Consider the following 18,022-nt stretch of genomic DNA (forward strand, 5'->3'; position numbering starts at 1 on the left):
AAGAGTTTTGAAAAATGAGACCCTGGAAAAGAAAATAAGAAAATACAGAATTAATTTTAGAGAGGAAAATGCAAGTTTCTACAGCATAAGGGCAAACAGAACTTCACATGGCAGAGGAATAGCTCATATACAAGCCTAAGATGTAAAATTTTAATTAAGACGTGGTGATGCCTTCATGCCCGTGATACATGGCACTGTAAATAAAGCTTGTACATATCGCTGCCTATGGCGGGGGGGGGGGTGTGTGTGTGGAACTAGACGATCGTTGAGGTCCCTTCCAACCCAAGCCATTCTACGATTCTATGGTATGATACCCAAAGATGTGGGCGACGCTGGGGATTGCCTTACTTCACACCCGTTTTATGCCTTTATGAGGGAAGCCACAACTTCCTTTACGAGGAAGCCACGACTTATCGATGCCTGTGGAATAAAAATATTTACAACTCTGTGAGCATCGATGTGCAAGCGGGGCTGTGTGCTCAGCCTTTAAGACTCATCTCTAGCTCTTCTAGGACGGCTTTTTCAGGTAGATGCCTAACCGCTTCAAACTCTCACAGGGATAAGAACAGAGCTGTAATGACAGACTTCAGCTACAGCCAAAAGATGTATCTCTGAGCCATTGCCTTGTCGAAGTGGTAGCATGGCATGTGACGGGCTTGCTGGTTGGCCTTTACCAATCCATACACGATTCTGGCACACCACTCTCCCCACAGGGTTGTGGGGAGCTGGGGGTCGGCCTCTTCTTGCAGACAGCTAGCGACAGGACTAGAGGGAAAGTCCTCAAGTTGCGCCAGGGGAGGTTCAGGTTGGAAACGAGGAGACATTTCTTCTTAGAAAGAGCGGTCAGGCACTGGGACGGGTTGCCCAGGGAGGAGGTGGAGTCACCGTCCCTGGGGGTGTCCAAGGAAAGGCTGAACATGGTGCTTGGGGACATGGTTTGGTGGGTGACACTGGTGGTAGGGGGATGGTTGGAGCAGATGATCTTGGAGAACTTTTCCAGCCTTAATGATTCTGCGATTCTATGTGTGTGGTCAAAGAACTGGAGGGGGAAAGCAGCCAAGAAGGAGACGTGAATTTTGTCACACCGGGGGTTTAACAGGCTACAAACGCATGAACACAGCCGCACAGCAGCGATGTTCCCACCACGGCCACATGTCACCCCGGCAGCCCCCCTCCACCTACAGCCCCCCGCCGCCCCCAGCCCCCGCCCCGCACCAGGGTCCCCGGGACAATTCCTCAATGGCGATGGCCACGCCCGCCCAGCAGGTGGGCGGGGCCTACGTCTGCCAGGCCCCGCCCCCCGCGCGCACGTGTGGAAAGCCCCGCCGCTTGTTCCCCGCGGGCTGGCCCCGCCCCCTGGCAACCGATTGGCTGCCCAGGCGGCAGGGGGCGTGGCGCGGGCGTGGCGCGCCGCGCCGGGCGGGCTCCACCCACGTGCGGCGGCGGCGCCGCGGGAGCGGGCGGGCGGCGGGCGGGCGAGCACACATCCCGCACGTAGCAGGCGTATTAATCAGCGCGGGGCCATCTGCCGCCCCGCTCCTTAAAACGGGCGGGGGCCGCCGCCCGCCGCCGCTCCCGCACGGCTCCCCAGTAGAGCAGGCTGCTCGCACGGCGGCAGCTGCAGTAGCAGCAGCAGTAGCACGGGGCTCCGTCGGCGCCGCTGTCCCCGCGGTGCCCGGCCGCGGAGCTGAGCGCAGCCCGGGCGGCCGCCGGGAAAGTTTTGTCCCGGCCTGACCCGGCCCCGAGCGGCGGCAGAGCCCCCGCTGAGCTCGGCCTGGCGCCGGCGGGCGTCGCCTCCCGAGGCGTCCCCGCCGCGCCATGCCGCTGGGGCACATCATGCGGCTGGACCTGGAGAGGATCGCCCTGGAGTACGTCGTGCCCTGCCTGCACGACATCGGCTTCTGCTACCTGGACAACTTTCTGGGGGAGGTGGTGGGGGACTGCGTGCTGGAGCGGGTGAAGCGGATGCACCGCGACGGGGAGCTGGCCGATGGGCAGCTGGCCGGCCCCAGCCGCGGCGTCGCCAAGCGGCACCTCCGCGGCGACCAAATCAAGTGGATCGGGGGCACGGAGGAGGGCTGCGAGGCCATCAACTTCCTCCTCACGCTCATAGACCGCCTGGTGATGTACTGCGGGAGCCGGCTCGGCAAGTACTACGTGAAGGAGCGCTCCAAGGTAAGGGGCTGCGGAGCCCCGCGGCCGCACAAACTTTCCGTGCCCGTCCCGGGCAAGCCCCGCCGCTCCGTGCCCGGGGACCGGGAAACGGATAGGAGCCCCCTCGCCTTCCCCTGCGGTTCATGTGTCGCTGCCGACCCCGGTCAGGCCGACCCCTGTGCCCCCATGTGCCGCCGGGCATCGCCATGGAGCGGGGCGGCTGCCGGCGGCACCCCGGGTGCTTCCCAGCTGCGGGCAGCCGGCACCGCCGGGGCTGGGAGCACCCTGGCAGAAAAAGCCTGGCCTTGACCATGGCTTTCCCTTGGAGGGCTGTTTGAGGTGGGCGGGAGAGCTCCCTACCCCTCTGTGTGCACGTACGCCGCTGGCATCGCCTCGCTTGGCTGCTGGCGCCCATGCGGTGGTGTTTTCCGAACTAGTTTCTGTGTTCTGCCTCCTGCCAGTGCCCTGCAGCTTAAGAGGCTGTCCTTGCAGCATCGGGGATGTGGCACAAAATAAGAAATGCTCTGTTTGAGCGCGGAAAACTTTGCTTTTGGAAGGGAAGAGTTATTTTTCTTGTAGGCTTTCTTGCTCAGGAGTGGAGAGGGCACATATATATTGCCATCATAGGTGTCTTTCCCAATAAAATTTCATTGCCCTTGCCATGTAGTTACTTTAGTTTGGGCTAACTTTATTTTTCGTACCTCGTCTTGCAGTGGCAAAATGGACTGGCTTGGAACCAACTTTGTTTCATTGTCCTGAATGCTGAAAATGTCCCCGTTTCTTTTTTCTTCTGACTTGAATTCTGTAATAGACAGCATGCTTCCAAAACATTCACATCTTTTTGAGATGTGTGAGAAATAGTAATGATGAAACTTTAGAAAAGCAAACCAACAAAGAAACATGACAAAAGTGAAAACTTAGGCATTTCTTTTCGTCCTAACTTGCACTGAACTACAGGGATATGTGACAGGTGCTGTGCTTGTGTTTTTTTTTTTTTTTAAATATATATATATATATTTAACAAAAAATAATAAAAAAAAACAGTATGCTTACCAATTGCTTGGGAACACCTTAAGACCTGTGCATGTGCATGCACCTCTCTGCCCCTGCACACCTGCATGCAGTGATGAGAATAAGGCTGGAGCATTGATCCACTGCTTAGCCCCACTGAAGTACTGATCAATTCAGTTAGAGCTTGAGTAGATTTACTTTTGAATGGAAGCAGACTGAAGTTGACTTAGTTGTGGAAGGAGCCTGTTTGGTGTAGGGAGGTATAAATAACCAGTCGTCTCTGGCATGCCTGTAAGAACATCCTAGTTTGTTCTTCTGTGTGCCTGAGCACTGCTGAAAGTGCAGTGCTGTTTTGTAAGGTGTTTGGGGGGAAAACTCAACTGTGTGCTTGAGGGCTGATGGCACTGGCTGGGGAGAAGGCTCTTTTGGGGAGTGAATTTGGATTGTAGAGATGACTTTAAAACTGAGTTGTGTTCTTGCGGTCATTTTTGTACCAATAGTAATAATGCAGGACAGAGCTTGTTTTATAAATAGGTATGAAGTTACTTGCTGTAAAGTGAGTTTTTTGGCCCTTGTTCTTTAGCAGGGAAGGTATCAGACACCAAACAAATGGTAATGCTGTACTACAGTCCAGGATTGAAAGGGACTCAATATAATTTGTAAAGCTGTGTGCAGAGGAATTCCCATCTGAAATTAATAGTAACCAATCCCTTTATTATAATAATAATAATAAATGCCATGGATATGGGAGTAGTAGCTGTCATCTGTAGCTGGCATGTGGGACACCTTCAGCAGGAAGATTTTTCCTGTGACTAACCAAATGACTACTGCAGTGCATGCAGGCTCCCACGTCACCTATGGACACTTCCCTTCTGCCATTAAACCAGCCTATGTTGCTTATCTTTTGAAGAGTTGTGAGTGCATGTGCAAAAAATAAAATAAAAATCAGTTTTAAATTCAATGTATTTTTCTTTTATTTTACCGATTAGACTAGAAGCTGAATTGGATGCCCAAAAAACTGCCACGTGTTTGGGAAAGGGAGTTGTTTCTGAGCCACTGGATCAGCACTGTGTAGATGGACATGTGCTATTATAATTTATTGGTTTGGGATGTGTGGGTCTTAGGCAGATGGGACTAAGCATCCAGAGTAGTATATTGAAAGTGTGAGCCTTTTTAAAACAAAAGTATGTCTTTAATTTTCAGCCTAAATACTGGAAGAGGGGGAGAGGTTTGCTTAGCAAATGAACTTCTGTGAACTTATTGTCTGCTTAGTGTAACGTGCTTCATGCTTTTTTTTTGTAGCTACAAAAAAAACAAAAGGAGACAAGAAAGACTTCTGTACACTAAAGGAAGCTTTCCTTGCAGCTACGTATGAGAAATCAGTCAGTTAGGACTTTGCCATTTCCATATGACTTTCAACACCATTACAAGAAAGTTAAGATTGTGTCAAAGAGAATGGGTGGAAGATATGTTTTTACAACAGCGCCGGATACACTTAAGAGCTGTTGGTTGGTATTTGAGGGCTGATAATGAAATGTAACCTTTCATCTTTGCAGAGCAGTGATCCAAATTTATCTTTGGAACAAGCCATATTTAAAAATATTAGCTGACATGGTTAAAAGATAAAAATAACCAGACAACATCCTTCCAGAGTGCTACTCTGTTGCAGACCCAACATAGTGCCTGTTGGCTTCTGCATTCTCCTAGAGTTTCCCTTTTCTAGTAAAATAACACAAGGGTTGCCCACTTACAGAAGCTAAATGGATGAGGACCTCACCAAGGCATAGTTGACCAGGGTTCAGCCTTCTTGGTGCAAGAGGATTCACCTCCTCATACAGAGGGATGCTCTGACCTGAGGAGGAGGTCAGCCTGGTCCTGGGGACCTGTCTCCGTGCTGCAGGAGCTCTGGTGCTTAGTGGAGGGGCTGGGAAGCAAGGCTGCAGCTTGCCCTGCCAGGCCAGTCACCTGGAGTGCCCCCAGGGGCTGCCCATGAAGCACTCATGAGCTGGAGCTCCTCCTGTCCCAAAGTCCCTTCTCCCACAGTCCCTTCTCGGTGCTAGCTGGGCTCTGCAGGGGCTTTTGGGGCGGTGGAGATGGCCCTGATTGAGTCAAGCTTGGGCCCACTTGGGTGCTGCTCAGGTGCAGAGGTGGCACAGGGGCCTGCCACATCTTGTAAAACTTTCAGGGGAGGGCGGTTATAAAGTTTTGTAGGAGGTGAGATGTCTGCCCTGGAGAATAATCCCTGTATTATAAACATATAATTGAAAGCAGCAACATTTAAAAAAAGGAGAGGTGGGAAAATATTCCAGAAAAGAAGCCGTGTGACAGCCTGGTCCCTGTCAGCGCTGGAAGTGCTGGTGCCTGCAATGAGGGGTGGAGGGGACTTCGAACCGGCGTGGCGGCGCTCGGCCTGGACTCTGCACTCTGGTCCTGACTGCGGCCTGTCCCGCCGCATGTCACTGGTACCCTCTCAGGTGCTGTCATGGCTTGAAATCCACATAAGGGCTGTCTCTGGGGAACTCGAGCTCACCTTGCGTGTGCTGGGTGCTGATGAGTCCTGCTGGCTAGAAATGGGATTAAGGCTCCTTGCCTTATTTTCCAGGAGCTGATCTTTTCTGAGGAAGGCCTGTGACTGATGTTTTTAGCTCAGAATCCAACTGCTCCTGTTCAGTATCAAGTATATGGCCTGAAGTTTAAAAAATATGTTTCCAATGTGTGATTCATTTGCTTAGAAGTCCCTGTGGGATGTGAACTCTTTTGAAATGCATGCTTCAAAATCTTCATGTGGGCCTTTCTGGGACACTTTCTGGGACACTTTTCACATCTTCCACTTGTAGTTGTGACGCTTTCCTGCTCACCAGCACACTGATGGGCTTGCTAAATGTCACAGGAGAAGCTGGCACTTTGTGGTGGTGGCACTTGGTGGCTTGCGAGTGACAGCTGAAAAATGGGGTGGCTCCTTTTGCCTGCCATGAGATGGTGTGTTCTTAGGCAGGTTTTAACACATGGCCTGCCTAGCAGGTTTTTACCAAGATTTCTGTTCCTGAGGATTTAAGAAACATGAAATGTCACAGGCTGGGCTTGAGTGGCTTTCACCACATCCCTCATAACTCAGGTAATGAGGTAAAATATTGTTGTATTTATGTAGGAAAGAAGAAAGCTTCTATTCTCTATACTCTTCAGAATTCAAATTCTGTCCATTGCAATTAAAATAATGTGAAACACACTGCTTTTTCTGACTTGAGGTGTGGATGTAAGGAGCAGGATAGCAGAGCTGAAGAGCAGTGCTGCTTATAGAAATATACTAGTTCACTGTACTTCACAAAGGATTTTTGGTACTTGCGTAGCAGCATGCCTTGCAATTAGTTTACAATGGGATGTCTGATGAATACCACCATCCAGAAGAAATATGCATAATTTTTCTTTCTTTTTTCTAATCAAATGCACATGTTCTGGCATAATGGGTAAGTTCAAATCTGTTCTTCTGGCCGGCTGCCGGCAGAGTCCAGAGCCACTGGAACTGTAAATACAACAGACAAGTCGTTTTATGATATCAGACTGAGGAATTCAGCATTGGCAGGGATCCTGGAGTGGTTGCTTTGGCCCTGTGTCAAAACTGATGTTTATATCTGTGTTTGTCAAGCAAGATTAGTTAGCCTGGTTAATTATACACAGGAATGTATAATTTTTACTTGACAGTCAGAGCAATAAATGAGTATAAACCTGGGTATATTAGCTCTTGTTTTTGTTCGTCATCAAATTATTCTCAATGACTTCTTAAAACTTTCAAAAGATGCTTTTTCTTTCTGGTAATAGTTATATAGAGAATCTTTCAGATTGCTTCTTTACTCAGCAGGGACAGGGTATTGGCAAAACGGGTCAATATTTTACAGTCAGTGATGCACATGCCCACAAGCAAGCTCAGGAGCATGGGTGGCCTCTGTGGGGTGGTATGTGAGCTCCTACTCAAGTGAAGTGGCTTAGAAGGATCTTAGGTTTGGTGCCTGTTTAAAAAAAAAAAAAATTGGGGAAAAATCTCACCATTGTCAGTGCATGTTGCACCAGAGGCTTTGCCAGCTGGGTGGCTGCCCTTGGTCCTCCTGTCCTCCTCTTGTGGAGGAGAGCACTGTAACCACCCAGCAGCTTTCCTTGAGGACCATGCCTGTGTGCTTCGTAGTCGCAGTTGCAGAGGAGGGCAGAAGATGGCTAATCCTGTAAGAAAAGGAAGATAAGTGTGGGCTAGACAGTGTAGAGTGCAAAGCAGTCTGTTTATCCTTAGTTTGTGCACGTTTATAGTGTCAGGGCAGGTTGCTTGACTTTTTTCCTGTTGTCTGTAGCTTTGCAGTCATGCAGTGCTTGATGGGTCTTAATTGGACTCCTGAGCTATGTAATGATGGCAAAGCAATGAGGTTTTCCACAGTCTGTCCCATACCTGTAGGACATCTTCCTCAGCACCTTCCCATCCACTGCGATAACTGCACTGGTACCAGTCCATCCCAGTGCCACTATGTCAGCTTGTAAAGCTGGAGACTTGCTGCGGGAGCTGTACTGGCATGCCTGCCAACATCCCTATTGCAAGCCCTAAGTAAATAGGTGCCTCTTGGTTTGTTTTCGTATGAGGGCTCATTGCATGTCGAGGTAAACCTTACCCTGTTCCTCCCCACACAGCTGGGTAATGCAGGTGGCATTAATGCCTCTCGGTACACGGCGTGTTTGTCCTTTGGACTCCCAGGGGTGTGTGCGGCATTGCAAGGCAAAGTGTCCTTGGGAGAGCTGCTGGGGAAAGCTGCAAGATTCAGAGTTCAGTGTCCCCCCTCTTTGCCTCATCAAGCAGGCTGAGCTTGCACTTTGGGAAGGAGGGGAGCAGGTCCCTGCTACTAGAATCTGTACACAGCCTTTTTCCAAGGTGGTTATTAATGAATAATTGAGTTCATTACAGCTCAGTGCTAATAACAGTACATGCTTAAATGAAGATGCATTGATGCTCGTAACACTGATGCAGGACAACATATGCACAACAAAAGTGAACTTGTTCCTTTCCATTAAGAACTCAAGCTGTCTGTGTTAACCCAGTGTCTTTACTTGATTACACAGTAAACACTTGGCTCTTTGACTTCCAGACTTACTTGGAAAAGAGTAAGTAATACAGCCTTATCCCAAGCAATTCTTGACTTAATCCCTGGAAGTCTCTTCTCCTTCCCTTGTCTCCTCCACTGCACCATTTTGTCTTTCCAGACAGACTTTTTTCCTGCAGTGGTGGTGCTGGTGGTGGGGTTCAGCAACTCCCTCAGCGGTTCCTTTCCATCTGTGGAAGGGGTGGGACAGAGGAAGAAGATAAAATCACAATGACCCAAATATAAAGGCATTTTTAATCAGATGAAATCTCGATGTTTGCTGAGCAGACTGGACACACTTGGAAAAGATCAATGCTTTTACCAAACGTTTCAAGATGATTCTTATGAAGTCAAAGTACTTTTTTTTTTGATACTCACTTTTTAAAAAGTTTTATATTTTCCTGCTACTGTTTCAGCTGGATTGCCTTTTCCCATTGTGAAATAGGTCAATGGCAACTTGTCCTTTGGCATCAGCAGGCTGCATAGTGCTCATCCATTTTGCACTGGGTGGCTTGTGAGAATTAGGAGATCAGGAAGGGAAGCCAGTGAGTAAGTGTTGGTGGTTTTAGACTTAGGGAGAAGGAGGCTATCTATGTGTGTAACAACTTGAGGGAATTTGGAGCCTTGGGTTGGATTTATCATAACTGTAATCCTTCTGTCACAAAGCTGAAGATTGAAACAATGTCAGAAGGCTGCCAGCAACACGAGAGTCTCAGCTTCTGGAAAGGTTTTATTGGATTAGTAGAGGAGCTCTAGGGTAGAGGTGTTTCAAGAACTGCTCTTGGTATCTGTGCTGAGGGCAGCTGATGGCCCCCTTGGTGGGCTCGGGATGATAAATAACTGCTGTGTTAGCACAGAACATGGGGTGGCTTGACAAAAGGTTTTGATTTACACATGATGTTACACAGCAATTTGTTTTAGACCTTTCATTTCTCTGAAAAGAGATGACAGGGAGTTGGTCAGAGAAGCAGGAAGGTCTCTCTGGCTGTTCAGACAGTGAGGTGGAGGAAGAAAAATGATGGAGGCTCCTGCCAAGTAGACTGTCTCCTACTGCTTAACTATTCGCAGGCGTGCAGTTCCCTACTGCTCCTGCTGTGATCTGGACAGAGCTCTACGCCCCATTTCCCCTCCATCGCCCACTCACATATGCATCTCCTGCCTCTCTGACAGTAGAGCTTTTCTCTGCAGTTGTTTTTTCTCTTGTCATTGTGCTTTGGCAAGATAACATAGACAAAGAAACTTAGTGCCACCATGAAAAGCACTTAATGGAAAGTACTTTATTGAACAAGCTGCTTTTTGCTCTGATTTCGCACAAATGAAACAGTGCAAGAGATTTTACTGAACATAATAGTTCCGTGAAGGCTTAGTGAATGTTCATGCCGCTAGCCACCCAGTCTGAAATGAACAGTGTAAATCAGAGGAGTAGAGTATAGCACGCTATCTGCACAGACTGGAAACAGTTTGTCCAAAGCTTTGTAAGCTGGAAAGGGCAGGGTAACCACAACTTCTGGCAAACACCAGGGAATTGCAACCTACTTTGTAGCAAAAAGAACTCTTTTTATCATTATTTTGAGTCTAATATGTATCTAGTTAATATGAATCCTTTGGTCAGAGTTGTCTTTCTTTGCTTTCTTTTTGGATCTGACTGTCCAAACAAGAAACATTTACATTTTTCATGTCTAAGTCATACTAATAATTAATCTTTGCGTAGACCTTATTTCTTGCACTGTCATTTTTTTTATACAATTTGATAAGACATGTTTTTAAAGCTTTGGCTCTGCTTCAGGAACTCACTTAAGTACTTTTTTTTGAAAGACTCTTTGAAATCAATGGGTCTGAAGTACATCCTTTGGCGCTTGGCTTGGATTGTACTAGAATGTTTAGAATACTTCAGGAAAAGTTGCAGTGATCTCTTGTGCTGCCCTAAGTTTTTGTCTGTGTTTTGTTTTAGATTTGCAATGTGGAACATCTTTTACTTATACGGTGTCTTGGAAGGGAGCAAAGAACCCTTTTTGATGAAAGGTCTAACACTAGCACTGTTCATGTTATAGATGTCGGTTACAATTTGTTTCTGACCTTTGCAATTAACTATCTCGTGGCAAACCTGCCTTATGCCAGTAAGAGAAGCAGTTATTGCAGTAATGCATACGGGGAAATGGTGCTGGGCTGCAAGGCAGTGTCAGGCAGTGGGTGCTGGCATGGGGCCTGCCGACTGCCATAGGCTTCAGGGAGGGAAAACATGCAGAACTAGGGGAATTTGGTAGGAGTGGGCTTTTTCTTTATTTTTTAAAGAAGTCTTAGTCCTCAACTTGACTATTCTGAGGTTAAGTCTTAGGATGTTGTGTTTGCTGCTGGACTATATAAAGTGTAACTGCACCTTTCCCTTCTGATTTCTCATCGGGAGTCTGGTAGAAGTGGTTTGGAGGCAGAAAAGGGAGGAGCTTCACTGTAAATGCTGTAGCACGTCCTGCCGTTGAGGCATGTAAATCGTGGTATACAACTAGCTGTGCATCAACAGAATAGGGTCCCTCAAGATGTATTGATAATTCTGTTCTTTACAGTATTCACCAATGCTTCCGTTTCCCTAAATGAACGTGTACTCTGCCTTCCTCTGTCTGTGCAGCATGTGCATGGTGTCTCTGAGGCCGGCCAACAGGAAGGGTCACTGCCTGGTTAAGTATTTTACAGACTTCCTCTTCACAGAGGAGCAATGAGAGGATTTGCAAATGCCAGTTCTCATTGCCAAATTTATTGTAATTCAGCATATGATAGTGGTCAAAGGCTGAAGTGTCGGGGTTGTGTGTTTTGCTGTTATAATCCTAAATGCACAACTTGGCATCTAGCTGGTGATTTGAAGGCTCAGTGCCTACCTGGCAGTGATAATTTCTGGGTGAAATGAAAATGTTGACCTGTCTTTTTCTGTTATTTTTTTTTTTTACACTTAACTAAGATGACTGCAACTGAAAGAAGTATATATTTTTTTCTTAGTTTCCACATGGTTTTTGCTGGGGCTCAGTTAAAAGCCTGTTTCACTGCTCACCATCTGTAGAAGGAATTGCTGCTAATGGTGAGCTATATTAGTGCGATGCCTTGGCTGTAGTTAGGAAAAGCACCCGTTGTGCTGATGGTGACCAGAGCTATAGGTAGACCCAGTGCCTACTGCACCCCCACACCTAATGATGCCGATGTACCCCTCCATCTCTGCTTCTGTATCTCCTTCCCCCTCTGCCCTTCCTATCACAGAGGAGCACTTATACCCCACAGCTCCAGCAAAGCCAGCTGACCACCTCACCAGAGGGTTTCCTACCCACCCTGCCCATTCTGCCACCTCTTGCATCCATCCTGGCAAACAGGAGGGATGGGGAGGAGGGCTGCTTGCCCTGGCTGCCCAACCAGCCGCATCGTTGCAGAGCAGCCCCCGCGGTAGCTCTGAGTACGTACCACTCCCGTTGTGCTGGCTGCCAGAAAGGAAGAGGAAAAAGGAGGGAACAGAGCCAGAAAGACCTCTCCAGGCTTTCTGCATCCTCAGGAAACATCCTGAGCTCACACCAGACTGACCACCTCCCTCCTCAGCCATTGCTGTGCTTCCTGCGAAAACCACCTTTCTTGCTGAAGACCATCATTACTTTGGGACCCAGCCCCAATTTCTGTCTTGAGAAGCCTCTCAAGGGCTGTTGCAGTGGGAATTGCTGGGCAAGGCTGCAGAGGGACAGTAGGGAGCAGAGTGAATGGAGCAGGGGAGGCATACAGCGGCCCATGGCTGCTGTATCCCTGCACGGGGCCACTGCCCTGGCCAGCAGGTCACAGTGGGTGGCAGCCGCTGCCGTACAGCCGGCCTGTGGGGTTGGGCCCTTCTGTCAGGTGGTGGCAGCATAAATCCGTGGGAGAGCTCTGACCAGTGGAAAAAAGTGGGAATTTGTCAGCCTGAGCTCAAACCTGGGCTCTGATGATGCCTGGCAGCTGTGTTTAGGGCCAGGCTTCCTCGTCTAGGGGTCAAGGGCTTTTGGCAACAGCTTTAAGATGTGCAACTGTGAGGGTTTGCAAATGTAAAGATGGAGTGTGATTTGCTGTGTGCATCACCGTGTGTATTTGTTTTCTTTGCTCAGATTTGCTCTTTGTGTTGACACGTTTTGCTGATACAAGTAGCAACTGTGTGGATGGGGAGGGCAGGCACTACAACACTTGAACTGTATTTACTAATGGTTTTTATTGCCTAACCTTAGAACAGGTATGTAGCTATATCATTACAAAATGGCCTTGAATTTAAACGGCTTCTTTCCCTTTCTGCAGGGAAAGTGCTGTGTCATTATGCACACGTTCATCCCCTTTAATTGCACCCACACTCGATAGATCGTGCTGTTGTGAGGTACAAGTGTAGTCACGGCCCCACAACTTTATGGGCAGGCAAAGCCTTAGAGGTAAAGACTACACACGTTGTTTAAGCACAACATAAATTATTTGTGATGGTAATTTATTATAGGTAACTTTAATGAATTTCACCCGTATTCATTTCCACAAAATCCTGTGCAGGGATAAGTGTACTGCTGGCTCGGCAATGTCCTCCAGGAAGGTGCCGGGGGTTGAGCAGGAGATGGGAGGAGGGTGAGTGAGACAGCTTCACTGCGAAGTTAATATAGGAGACAACAAGCTTCATCAATTAGTCTTAATTCAGTGATACTACCATGAAAACAAATGTTCGAGAACCATTCATCTCTCTGTTTATGTACTGTGGGAATGTCTCAGCAGCTTCAGAAACCCAGACAACTTTGGGAGGACCCCTGAGGCACGTTTGGGGTACCTGTCTGGTGCAATGGTGCTGGTCTGGACCCTGCCTCCCTCCCTGGCAGCACGGAGGGATGTGTACTGCTGGGAAAAGGGCAAAGGAGAACATCTCTCTCCAGCGAAGTCCTCCTGAAAGTGGTGGTGGCTCACAGCCATCTCTGCCCGCTGGCAATTCTCTGGGGCGTAATGCTCGCAGAAAGCACTGTGGGTGCCACCTACCACGTGTTGACAGATAGAGCCTTGTGGGCAGCGTTGTTCACTTGCCCTAGGCCTGCAGGTTTAAAAGTAAATGAATAGTGATGGAAAAAAAAAGGACTTTGGCCAGCTCAGGCAGCCCTAATAGCATCAAGACTCCCACGTAGGCTTGCCTGTCTGGTGGCCATCTTTCGTGGCCTCAATGCACCTGGAAGAGCCTGAAAATACACAGAAGTCTTTAAAAGTTTCAGGAAAAAATGCGGTGTAATCTGCTGGGTGATTCCTAGCAGAACTGAAAAGGTCTTCAACGCTGACAACAGATGAAAGGAGAGAAAATTTAAGGAGCTATGAACTTCCTACCAACGAGGTGTTAATACCCTGCAGAGAACGTATTTGCTAGTTACCTTGCATTTATTCCCCACTGAGAGCCTGAACATCCAGGGACATCCTTCCAGATTTCCTTAATGAGCCCGCGGTGACGATTCCCCTTTCTGCATGGGTGGGGATTGTCCCCTGTCCCCGGGGGCCCGTTACACAGGATGCTTTCTCCATCTGCATCGGATGTGCGGGGTGCTTTCTCATTAGCGCTGGTAGTCCATGTTTGCCTCCCGAGGGAGAAAGGGGAGCAAAGTGGTTTTCTGGGTGACGAAAGACCTTCAAGCGCAGGCATAAATGATCCTCAAGTGCAATCACACAGGGTGTTTTTAAAGCACAGATATGGCACCGTGAGCGTATGGACGCGCTGCGGGGCCAGCGGGAACCAGAAAGGAGAAGTGCCTTCTCGGTGGTGTGTGCCGTGAGCGTGGGTTTTTTCCTCTTCCCTCCGCAGCTTCTCCGTGAAGTGCACTCTGGAGTAAAGTTTGCGTTTGATTGCCGATAGCCTCACGCTCCGCACGTAGCACTGTCATTAAGCCATCATCTCGCTGGCCGGCAGCCAGGGCTCGGCAGCCGAGGGGCGGGCGGTCCTTCCAAACTGAAGCAGCCTTTATTGATACACCGGCGCACTGCGCATGTTTACGGCTGCTAATTGGAGGCCTAATCTGAATATCCTTGAGTGGACTAATTCACTGGCAATAGCCTTGTAAATTTCAGGTCCTACCGCGATGGCATGCCTGCTCTTCACAGCACGTTAATCTCTTTGGAAGCTGTATTGTCGCTGCGTGCCTTGTAGGGCGCAACGGCTGGCTAACGTTTCAGCCTAAAATGTAGTTTTAGGTCAGAGGATGATGTGAAATAAAAATCTTAACCTGATTTTCACCTTGCAGAATGTGAGACAGGAGTGCTGGGGAGCTGGAGAAAAATGTTGATTGATATGCATGCATGAGTATGTAGATTAATTAAACATACAAGAAAGGAGGTTAATCCTTTTAATGATTAGAAGAAGCAAAGCTGCTCACTGCAAGTACAGTTGGGATCCTATGGCAATTTTGGATTTGTTTCCTTAAACCTCAGTATTTTTTCTCCTGGCCATGCCTAGAGGCTGAGGACAGAATCTAGGTGGTGGTCTGAAAGCAAGAGGTGTTATTTTACTTTCGTCTTTTTTTTTTAAAGTTATCTGGACAGTATATGGAAGAAGGTGAATGCCTGCGACCCTTTCACCTAGGGAACTAAAAATCAGATTTCTCTCCTCTGGAGCCTGGAGAGCTTCTGTCTGTGTCAGGTCCTTTGCAGTTTCCTGAATAGCCTGTCCAACTTTGAACTCCCCTTGTTGCTGGTTACCTCCTGGGATCTCAGAGAATCTCACTGCTGTCTCCAAAGCTTGGTTTGCAAATGCTCCCCTCTCTCTTGGCAGCTACAGACAGCCATGGCCAACACAAGGCATAGCTGCTCTGTGCCTTCCCACTTCACAGCAGCATTACACTGGCATCCAGCTTGAAATTGAAGGACATCCAAACTTGTCTCTAAGTGGATGTTCTGCTAAGAAAAGAAATAAAATAGGCACAAGCTGAAGCTGTCCTTCACATTAATAGGACTCTTCAGTTCATGAAGAACTGAATTTTGTTGTCAATCATTAGAAAAGCTTCCTAAGTCCCGCTACAGATTCATATAATGGTGAGTTCATTTCTAAAGCAGTGTCAGTCTATGACCTAGCTTCCTTACAGACAAACTCCATGAGATCTGAAAGGGACTCCTTGAGCTACCACTGGGTAGCATGCCAGTTGTCAACAGCTGTGTGGTATGGTGAAAATCCATAAACAGAGCTTTCATGGGTAATTCTTTGTTTCTGTTTGCTTCCACCCAGAAGAAATTCAGTAATCTTCCATCTTAGAGAAAACTGAATAATAAACAAGAATAACCTGAGTATCTCTGCATCTTTTTCCCTGAAGATGAGAGCAATACTCTCCCTCACAATTCCCAATCTCTGTCTGGTGCTCAAAAAATTCTCCGAAATACGTCGCTGTGCACCTCAAAACAGTAATTGAGTTACAGTGGTGCATGTGAAAGACTGAAATGGAGTAAGAAGGGAGAGATGAACTTTTTGGTTCTTGGGAGATCTCAGTCTGATGATCAAGGTCACAGGCGTGTAGGGAGGAGCAAGTACCAGACTAACTGGCTAAAGTGCTAACCATAGCAACAGGATTTTTTGTATAGTTGTAAGTTCTTGCACAGCATTAAGGTACTATTAAAGAAGTCCAACATATAGTGCTTCAGACTTCCATAGATTAGCTGCCTACCAGTACAGGGTCCTATCAGTCTTTCATATCTAGTTTGCCCAGCTTCAAATAGATTATTGCTACCAGCATCCCAGGTACCTTCATGTTGTAGGGCTGTTTCCACAAGCTAATGAAGAAAGTCTTCAGCAAACAGTGCTTGAAGGTGAATTTGTGGAGTTTGATCTGCTTTGTGCTTCATGAAAGAAGGTAGCTGCCCCAGGGTTTTTATTGTTATCTCTGGTGGCTTTTTTTCCCCACTTCTTTAGATGTTTTCTGTACTGCCTGGACTTAGGCCTTAGTATGAAGATGAAAGTTGAAGTGAAAAGATGCAGATGGCTTTCCCTGCCAAATTCTAGCGCTTTCCCCAGTGTTTTTTAATTTCTGGAAACAGGCTCCTTCCTCACACCCTTCCCCCTCTCTTGCCTCCCCTGAGCAAGCAGCTGATCAGATAAAGCTAAGCTTAGCTTTGTAAATCCAACAGCTCATTTACTGAAGACTGAAAATCAAGTTACAGGTGAGGAAATGAGGTACTGTTTCTCATGCAATACTGCCACTGAAGCCCATTTCATGTCTTGCATGACTGAAGTGAGCAGAATTTCACCCTCCCACCCTCCTCTTGGAATTGGTGATTCCCTCTGCAAGAGGCACGAGGCTGTCTCTGACTCTGTTTTAACATAATTTTCTTCCCTCTGTTCCCTCCCATCTCTACAGACTATCAAATTAGACCAATTTTCCTAGTTCTTGTTTCAGTATAGCAGCTGGGTGTTTTAACTTTCATAAATTCAAGCAAACTAATATTTAATAATGTTCATGAATATTTTATACTTAACCATTATATGCTACACAGTAGAAAACACTTGGGCGCAATTGGGTGCAACAAGCAAGTACTTAAGAAACACCCCGTTGTGCCTGTGTGTCAGGCAAGCCTCAACTGAGAATCTCTCGTCTTTGATCTTGAAATGTCAGACTACTCATGTTCTTTTAATGTAGAGCATGCTGTGTGCCTTTCGCTTTCTGGCTGTACGCTGTGTGAGTCTGCAAACTAAAACCGGCTCAAGTACAATATGCATTCAGACCTAAGTCAATCAAGTGAACTCCAGTAGCCCTCATTTCCTAAATTCTGGTCACGTGATTTTTGTTTGCTCTTGAGTTCAGGATTGAATACCACTTATTGGACTGAAATTTGGTAAACTTGGAAGTATGCAGCCAAATAAACGTATCTGAAAGCTGTGGTGGTTGTAGCACCATTAATTCTTACTAATATCTTGGTTTTCCAAACAGCCACAATAACTGATATTGTGAGTCAACGTTGCTTTGTGTCTATAGAGTGCCTTTCATCTAACAGAATTTACAAGTGATTCTGAATTTAACTGTTTGATGTACAAGCTGTATGCAGATGTCATCAATGCTAGGGATCAAAAATGGCAGCTATTCAGCAATGTCCAGGAAGAATCTGGTGCAGAAAATGGAAGAAGCGTATTTTAGAGTGCTTAGGTAATGGGCAGAGGTGGCTTGTGTTGCCCAGGTAGAGTTGCACAGGTCAGCTTTCTCTGGTTGCAAAGGACACAGTTGGGAGAGGAGAGGCCGGGATCGGTGTGGGATTACACCACCACCTGCACAGCCAGCCCTGTGAGCATGTCAGGGCTCTGGCTTAGTGCAGGCAGGCAAGGAGGCAGGCATACCCGCTGCCGTTGCGGTTTCCTGTTCAGCAGTGTCCGTTTGTTTCCTCCTGTGAGCATCTTCTAGCTGGGGTATTCTCTGAAGCATTTTGTTCCAAGTATCAGTCCACTCCAGCGCTGCTTGTTTTATGAAATGTAGCAGAATGATGCCTCACAGCATGGTCCTGGCTATCGGCTAAGAGAACTTGTTTTCGCCTTCCTAAAAGCATTGGAAGGCAGGGGGGGAAAAGTCTCTCTATGGAACTGTTGTTTTTTATCCGTCTCCAAATTTCGTTGGTGTCTTGCTGTTTGACTTGCAGATTTCTCTGGCTGACTTGAGTGTAATACTTAAAACTGAATGATGAATAACTTATTTTTGCAAGCTTCTGTGCAGCATGGAGTTTAGTGATGATTTCTGGCTCCTTACTAAAGCTGGTAATTGCTGCTTGTTTAA

At 47.4% G+C, this 18,022-nt stretch overlaps 1 protein-coding gene across 1 annotated transcript in view; it reads left to right on the forward strand.

Moving 5' to 3' along the window:
- Nucleotides 1–1,439: 1,439 nt before the first annotated feature.
- The window catches only part of EGLN3 (egl-9 family hypoxia inducible factor 3), a 28,658-nt gene continuing 12,075 nt past the window's right edge, over nt 1,440–18,022 (forward strand). The window contains exon 1 of the mRNA XM_080595580.1: nt 1,440–2,175. Coding sequence (XP_080451706.1) covers nt 1,819–2,175 — 357 coding nt within the window. The 5' untranslated portion in view covers nt 1,440–1,818. The remainder of the gene's footprint in view (nt 2,176–18,022) is intronic.

This window comes from Anser brachyrhynchus (assembly GCF_964034855.1).
Source record: "Anser brachyrhynchus genome assembly, chromosome: 5".
NCBI classification, from domain to species: Eukaryota; Metazoa; Chordata; class Aves; order Anseriformes; family Anatidae; genus Anser; species Anser brachyrhynchus.